The following is an 8,391-nucleotide window of genomic DNA, read 5'->3' on the forward strand; positions in this document are numbered from 1 at the left end:
ATCATTCAAGCAAGCTCGGTGGTAGGACCACAAAATTTTCCAATCGACACTTTACCGTACTAAATATCGCGACAAGATTACATGAGGAAACAAACCTCAAGGGTCAAACGGAAATGTCGAGGACCCCAATTATCGTACCATCCCTTATTTTAATCGAATGAACCGGAATTCGCTGGAGTCTGCACGAAGATGTCAAAATCACACAGGTCAAACATTAGGATTAAATCCATAAAAGATTAACGCAGATGGTTTAACTTATACATCAACTATGGTAGTTGATATAGACAGGCCAGCATACATGTGCACGCTTGAATAAAATTGAGGCTGCACAAGCTTGAGGAGAAGAAAAGGAAAATAGGCACATCTTGCATTCGAGAGAGGATAATGGCTCGCTGACAAAAGCCTGATAAAAAAGAAACAGAGATCCTTGGGTACTTATGTTTCTATCATTTATCTAAGATTTCAACATAATTTCTTACAAACCCAACCTACTACAAGATAAGCATATCCTCCATGTGTTGGGAGATTACAAGACTGTTTACATTATCCTCTGCTGTTTGCTCTCTAATTCCCCTTTAGCTCCTAGTTTCAGTCATTTACAGGACCTCGGTCATCCTTACTGGTCCACAGTTTAATGAGCTTCAGCAGCCAGAGACGCTGACCAACAGCGGACCTTGTAGCCCTTCCTCGGAAACAAGCTGGTCCAAGACATCTGAAACACCACCACAAGCCATTCATTATAGAATCAGTCAATATCCACGTTTGAAAATTAAAATAGAAGATACGAAAGCCACAAGCCTTGGAAAAGTACTGTAGAGGCAAATCAAGGTCCAAATGTAGGAGAAAGCGAGGCCTTTTTCTTTGGAGCATACAGGAGTTGGAAAATATTCGGGAAATAGACTAGGTCTCGTAAGGCTTCCATGCGGAGAGTGCATAGATGATTCGCCCCTTCCAGCCCTGCAGCAGCCACCTACTGTCTTCATCTATAATGAAGTCCTTGTGATAATGGATTTTCACTTTATCCTTTGCTTTCTTCATGATTTCCGGGTTCAGAGGGAGCTGCGTGAACCCAGCCCTGAGATTCCTGACCTGCCACTGCTTGTAGGTCTCCGGCCTCTCCACCCTTTCCGAGCCCTCGCACGCTATCACGTTAAGAGCATCCCGTCCAAAGAGATCCCTCTCAATCAGCAACCTCTGTTCATCCTCCCGCGGCACATTGGTTTCAAGCATGTCAAACAACGCGGAGTAGTGAAACAGGGCCTCGCGGAAGCGTGTTACGAAGAAGGGAGCACTGTACGATCCATTCACAACTCCATGGATGAAAACATCAGGGTTCATCTTCCTTATAGTGTTGAGGACTTTATTCCTCGGGCTGTCGACAATGACGGTCTCGTCCACAAGATTCCTGAAGCGGTACAGGCAGTTGACGACAACCACCTCATCTCTGTCGATTCCGAGATCCTCCACGCGGATGGTCTCCCATTTTGATGCAATGCCTTGATACTCGAAAGGAACATCGAAACTTTTGGCGTAATCTGCCAGCCGACGCCCCGTCTCTTCTATCCGCTCCGTCGGACGGAAACCGGGCTGGGGCACGTCGATGCCGGTAATCCGCAGCCTTGGAGGCCCCCCAGCCCTGCCCGCAAGACGTTGGATGAGGCACGGCCACTGGAAGCCGAAATAAATGCCGAAATCTATGATGTGAACCCTCGACGCCTTCTCTGCAACCTTGAGGATCGTCTGGTTAGCAAAGAAATGCGAAACCTTCTTGAAAGGGCATGCCGCCAGATAGAGATGGTATGCTTTCAATATATCAGTAGCAGTCGTTCGCTTCGCCACAAGGGTGTGATAGATCTGGCTGCCCGTGCCAGCCAAGCGGGCCTCGAGTCCATCAGCAAAGCAACATGCCAGCCTCTGAGTTCCATCTCCATTCGACGAAGAGTGCTGCCTGATCTGCTTCAGTAGCTCGCCCGCAGTCCGACGGTCATCAGCCGCCACCGCTTGAGCGCAATGTATGAGCAGAGTTCTGAGATCCACCACTTCTTTCTTGGTCTGCTTCTTCCCTCGTGCCTTCCCGCCGGTCGGTCCTCTACCATGATCGCTCTGTGCATTCCTGTTTGCTTCGTTCTGCATTGCCTCCCGTAGATCGGACATCTTCTTCGAACACTTGTCTCCTTGACAGAGCAAAACCAAATCGAACATTTCGGACCGGATGGTGTCCTCGGAGTAAATAGCTGACTGTTTGTTGCTCCTCCCCTCCTCCAGATCCAAGTCTTCGCGGTGCAGATTCTTCCGACCTCTGGACCCATAAATAGCATATTCCGGCTCCTCCTCCGCCTTGACCCCCACAAAACCACCACCAGTTCTCGGCTCCCGAGGTAACGACGACACCCCATTGGCCTCTAAATCAATGATCAGCTTATCGTTGCTGGGAAGGAACTTGCGTGCCTCTTCGACCCCTCTCCTGAACTGCCAAGCAGGCAGGCTTTCGATCAGTAGATCGCGAAGCCTACTCGTGCTGATCAGGGACTCTTCTAATGCTTCGGCGACATTGCCAACACTGCTGGAGGAGCTCAGTGAAGACTGGTAAGGGAGCTCGAGCAAGGCAGGGAAAGCCTGCGATTGCTGGTATTCACCAAAATCATGAGCCCAGCTGTTGTTTTCCGTCGCACCGCTGCTATTACTACCGCTGTTGGAGTTTCCGTAGTTCTCGTCGGGGCTCTCGAGACCGTGCTGCGAATAGAGCGGCGGCCGATCAGGTGAAGGCGGATACTTCTGACCGAGGATCTCATAGAAGGGTTTCTCTGCAGCTTGAAGGGCCGACTCCTCCTGGTAGTTACTGACCTTCTCATCTATGTCCTCCTCCATGAGCATCCGGCTTATGTAGTTGAGGGCTATATCCGAGGAGATCTCAAAATCTTCTGGGCTGTCCCCTCCGGGACTTGCATGACGACCGGATGAAAGATTGCCATCTGGATTTGTAGGGTTGGTGCCAGGGAACATTTGGGTCGAGTTCATACGGTCGCTGTGATGCAAGGAGGGCGGCTGTGACTGTCCGAATCTAAGACCATTCACGTTGTTCTGACCAGAGTAAATATCATCATACCTCAACCCATTCATCAACCCAGACAACTCCCGGACACCACGATCCATAACTATCGACTTCCAAGAATTTCACGCAAACCCCAAGTTTGGAGATCGCCGCCAGCAGTCTAATTAATCCCAACTCCTTAATATGCCCGTTTTTCCATCAAAAAATCAGCCTCAATATGCACATATAAATCACACCAAAACTTGAAAACTGGATATTATTAATGTCAGCTCAGAACCCTTCCCATGCATCCATAACTTCTGAAAAAACTATCAAAATAGCATGCAATCTAGCTTTACCGGCTTCGATATGCACACGGATCAGTATTGGAAGAGCAGACCCAAAAATCTCCGCAAACAAGCTGCTTTACTAAATTTTGAAACACCAAGACAAAGTTGACCGCAAATAAGACCCTAAACAGATGATAAAAATGACAAAGCAAGTAAATTTCCTTCAATTAAGTAAACGGGAGCAACAAGATCAGGAAATCCTTTAAAAGAACCAACCCAAAGAACATGCAACTGAAACCCAACACTTCCCTACCCCTGGAAACACGATTTACTCCGAAAAATTTTGAGAGGAAAAAAAAAGAGCAGCCTTTTGATGCCGGAAACCCTAGATATCGAAGAAAATCCAGGGTTGAGCGGGCCAGATCTATGAAGAGAACAACAGAAAGGTAAAGCAACGCGTACCTTATCGAAATCCTAGCCAAGAGAGCGAGGAGATGAGCGGAGAGAAGAGAGAGACACAGAGGTAAGAAAGGGCTCTGAAAGGACTCTGAATGAGTGGTGATCTGGTCCCCTGCCCATATTAGTACGGCAGATTAAAACTTAGGAAAAGAAAAGAACTAATAGAGAGGGAAAATTTTATATAAAAAAAAGATAAAATCCCCAGGCACCTTCATGGAACCCGAAGCGTGCTACGTGGGCGCGCTCTGACCCTACGATCTCGGGCAACCGTCGAGGACCCATGGATTCTCCGGTAATCGCGACCGGAGGCACGTGGAGGAACGGTCCGGAGCTTCGGGGCCGCGGTGGTCCCACGGCGGAACACGTGTCGACGCGCATTCGCCAGAGGAGGACAACGTCGCGCGTGTGGCCGACCCCTCATCCGTGGGCCGCATGCACGTGCCTTTCGCTCGCGCGACGTCGTGTCACACGGTCTGCTGATGACGCGAGACACGGTTGGCTTGCGTTCTTGGCACGGTAAAATAAGAGCAGCGTTGTCGTCATCTACAATAAGGACCAGAACCATTGGCGGCTCATGATGTCACAAATCAAATGAACTTCTGCATCAACAACCTTTTTAACTTCTGCATCAACAACAACTAATCTTACTGATATTATCATATGGAACATCTTAATTGTGATTATGATTTGCTAATATTATTGTTGTACCATCTTTGGTAGTGTTTAAATTTTGTGGGTGATGTTTCTCTACCCAAGACAATAAAAAAATCATATAATAATATTAAGTAATCTCTTATTATGATTGCCAAAAAATGTTGTGTTAATGGCAATTGCCATGTTGAATCCAGCTATGTATCTTTATAGCTTACTAGGGCTAGTGCATTGAATATTGGTGGTGCTCGGAATATATGTCAATAGTCTCCCAGAATAATCTTGTCTTTTTGGTTGTTTGAATGCTTGGCATCCAAGATATGTATATGAGAGGAAAAGTATGTATTTACTCTGACCACCTTTCTATGAAGAATAAATCTCTGGGATTATCTATATATATCTATATATTGTTTACATTCGTGGGTCGAGGAAAGCGTCATCAAGAAGAGAATGAAGTGTGTTATTTTAACGGTGCTTATTAAATATTGTTGATTTATGATAGGAATCTAGAAATCATGAAAGAATATGAGTGAACAATCTATGTATGGTTAGATGGCGTGATATATTAATTACAAGAGAGCTACGAATCTATTTATTGCACACCATCGTCCAAGTTGCATCTTTTTTTCTTGTTTGTTTTTCTTTTTAGGGACGGATGTTAAGCAGATATGTCTCACACTTAGTTGGCTAATCATATAAACGTTCAGAGAGGGAAAAATGAAGAGAGAAGAAAAAAAAAAAAAGATTGTATCTCATTAGGAAAGATTTTTTTACTAGACAAACAATTTTTTTTATCTTTGTGTAAGTAGAATGAGAATACCACAACAACTAATTAATGCAAGAATTACCAAAAGTGCAAACAAGAGACAACAATTTTTAGATAGAAAATCTTCCAATGAGAGAAAAAAACCACCGGACCTAAGTCCACTTCAAACTTCCACTATCAACAATAATGGACTTACAAAGTATCTTCTCTAAGCTAAGCTACAGGATCACATACATTAAGAATCTTTTTTTTGGATCACAAACAAAAAGTTGACATGAAAAGGAGTGTAGGCTCCAATAATGAAATGAGAACAATCTCACCGAGTGTAGGTTTGCACAAAGTTTTTTTATATTTTGAGATGCCTTGAATAAGATCTTCACCTCTTCTTTGAGATGGATTTCACAAACACTTCACCAAGGGGCTCTTCCTTTTTTTCTTCTCATCTTCTCTTTTAGGCTGCACAAAAATATGAAAAAGAAAGAAAGAAAGAAAGAAGTATAATTTCTTTGGTCGAGCACTTTTCGCTTGTTTGCTTTCTCTTCGCAGTTGTCATTGTAGCTTGCTTATAAACCAATGCCAGGATATAGTGATAAAACAAGAAAAAAAAAAAAGAAAAGTTAAAAAGAAGGCAATCAGTGCATGCACCTGAACTGCTATTTCAAGGCAATTGATGTAAATTTCTGTATCCATCCGCAAGAAAAAAACATCCAACTACTGTTTGAACAAAGCTCGCGCATGCTCTCACACCTGAATATTGCAGATCAACAAGTCCATTGATAAGCAAGTAAATCATGGTTAAAATCCTATAACCAGCACTGAAACTATTTAGAATTTAGTCATATCTGAACAGACTGGATGGCGACATATGTTATCATTCATGCCGCAACTACTTTATGGCTGGTTGTGATTGACAATTTTTTTTAAATCCCTGGCAATTTCTTTTTCAATTTTTATGAATATATTTATTCTAGTGATTCTTATGTCGAATAAGAAGACAATAAGTATTTTGTGTCATAGTTCAGAGCTCTTTTGCTTTCCGATATCTTCTTATTGACCCTTCAACCTTCAACATGGTGATGTTGAATAGATTTTAGACATGTGGATGCAAAATTTAGTTGGACATGCCAATTTGAGCTGTGAAAGTAATGGAAGTTAGAGACTGCCCAAGTTTTGTTTTTCTCCAAGTTAGTAGTCAAATTGGCACATGGTTAGCACCTTATCTAATAAGAAAAATCTTCATGTTTAGGTTTGTTCAAACAATTGAATCCTCTGTAACCATGAACAATCAAATCCTCACTTTAGAAAGAATAAAAAAATTAAAAAGTGAGTCCTCTAATGTGCACGCCACCAGAGCTATACAGAGCTTAATTTTATTTTAAGCCTTGATGCATGGAGCCGCGGTAGGTGGCACGTGTGTCCAGCGAGCCCGTACCGGGCTGTCTCGTGCTTTCTGGCAGTTGATTGCGGGCCGTACTCGTCTGGATCCAAACTGGCCAGCTAAAAAGAGTCCAATAACAACAGCATTGAGGGCAAAAGTACTTGTGGGCCAAAATATTTGTTATTTCTAACATACCATCCCAAATCATCTTAATTACCTTCAGCCTTCTCACAGAGTCGCCACCCAATGCTTTGGAAAAATTATTGGTTGGATCAAATCTGATCTACCACTCAGTCGATGGATCGGATTCAACCAATAATTTCTCCCTGCCTTGCCTTATGCCTCAAGTACCACCTAACCCCCATTATCTAGAACCTATCAGTGATGCAAGATCAAAATTTTACAAACAATATTTTTTATTTGAGAAGAGTAATTTAGATCATCTAAGACCGTTGCACCTCGGTAAAATATAGTATGCAAAGTTTCACCTTCTCTCATCGTGCTCTTAAAAATTTTTCTGCCTTTAGATCGTATGATAAGTGATGAAGCACAATGCTGAAGTCCCATACGCCCCGCTTCGTATGTTTGCTTTGTTTGTCTTAACCAAATTGCTACAGTAAAAATCATTTGTTTGCATTCATATTTCATAGCCCAAATTTCTTCAACCAAGTATCTCCTTCTTTTTTTTAAACTAAATTGCCTTCTCCTTTACCATGATAAATAGCTCGTGTATCTTTGAGCATGGTCGTTTATGTTAAAGAAAAAACTTTTCATAGAGGAATATTCTATTATATTATGCGCCGCTGATGCATATAAAAAACACATCAATGGTTGCAATCGAGACAAATAAAACAAGGTAAGAAAAATAAATATGGAGGAGGAAATGAAGAGTCCTTTCCTCTTGAATTTTGCTCTACACAATGCTGTGATTTATGCTGGAAGAAAATGTGGTAAAAAAAATAATAAGCTTGGGAAAAATGGCTTACTAGACAAATTTTTTGTCCCCATTTAAGTGGCTCAATCTGACGAAGAATAGACACTATAAACCGCGGGTGTAAAAGCACGAGAGTTTTCTACTGTTTTCTACTTGGCAGCTCCCAAGACAGACAGCACCATCTTGAGGTCATCTTCAGAGTCGCATCATGAACCAGCGTCAGAATGAAGACGATATTTTTTTTATTCCACCGACAAGACTGGACTACTGAGGATGATGAACTTATCTAAGAGGGGGAGGGCACCATCCATTTGTTTGATAGGGTTGTCAGAAGCGACGAGAGGGCGTAGCTCTTCATCTCCTAGCTAGTGCCGAGAGATGAATTTCTGGCCAATGGTTACGTATTTAGCCATGGCTGGGGCCAGTCCGAGAAGAACGCATCCTTTTGGCTGCCCTGAATCGAGGGGGCCTACTCAAAAGTAGGACATTGAATGGAGGAAGCATCATGAAGGTGATTAGCGAATCTATTGACAAGCGACAAGGAAGTGGTTGTCCATCTCAGCGCCTTCTAGATTCTATTTGTTTTTGTTCACTCTAGTCTCTAGCTTTATTATCTATAGTTTAATTTTCAACTCGATGTAGACTGTAGCAGGAATTCTTTAGCTCTAGTCTGTATAAAATGTCTGAAATTATAAAAGGATGGGTCGGGCCCATTGACCGCTATATTTGTGAGAAATTATACTCTACACCAAATGGTAGGGCGGTGCACCACACCAATCACTAGTACTTATTTCTGTCGACCCTATAATTATCGGCACTCATCTTGGTGATCAGCCCTATGAACGAACATCTATGATTGGCGCTAGTTAATTTAAGCTCTTA

General features: G+C 43.0%; 1 protein-coding gene across 5 annotated transcripts; it reads right to left on the reverse strand.

The window, feature by feature from the left end:
• Positions 1–334: 334 nt before the first annotated feature.
• On the reverse strand, positions 335–3,939 carry LOC103703511 (GRAS family transcription factor). Of its 5 annotated transcripts, none has more exons than XR_015967700.2 (3): positions 3,784–3,939; positions 812–3,460; positions 335–712 (listed from the first exon to the last, which is right to left on the reverse strand). XR_015967700.2 is itself a non-coding variant. In XM_088702247.2 (2 exons), the coding sequence occupies exon 2, from the start codon at positions 3,151–3,153 to the stop codon at positions 901–903; it is 2,253 nt and encodes a 750-aa protein (XP_088558373.2). In that variant the 5' UTR covers positions 3,154–3,504; positions 3,784–3,929; the 3' UTR covers positions 335–900. The 5 variants fall into 5 exon arrangements, 1 of the variants encoding a protein (XP_088558373.2); XR_015967699.2 differs by having other exon boundaries at positions 799–3,460; XR_005510896.3 differs by having other exon boundaries at positions 812–3,504; positions 3,784–3,929.
• Between the last annotated feature and the right edge of the window lie 4,452 nt (positions 3,940–8,391).

The sequence above is a fragment of the Phoenix dactylifera genome, chromosome 8 (genome assembly GCF_051530095.1).
Source record: "Phoenix dactylifera cultivar Ajwa chromosome 8, Ajwa_hap1_PhDact_Kaust_v1.1, whole genome shotgun sequence".
Lineage (NCBI taxonomy): Eukaryota > Viridiplantae > Streptophyta > Magnoliopsida > Arecales > Arecaceae > Phoenix > Phoenix dactylifera.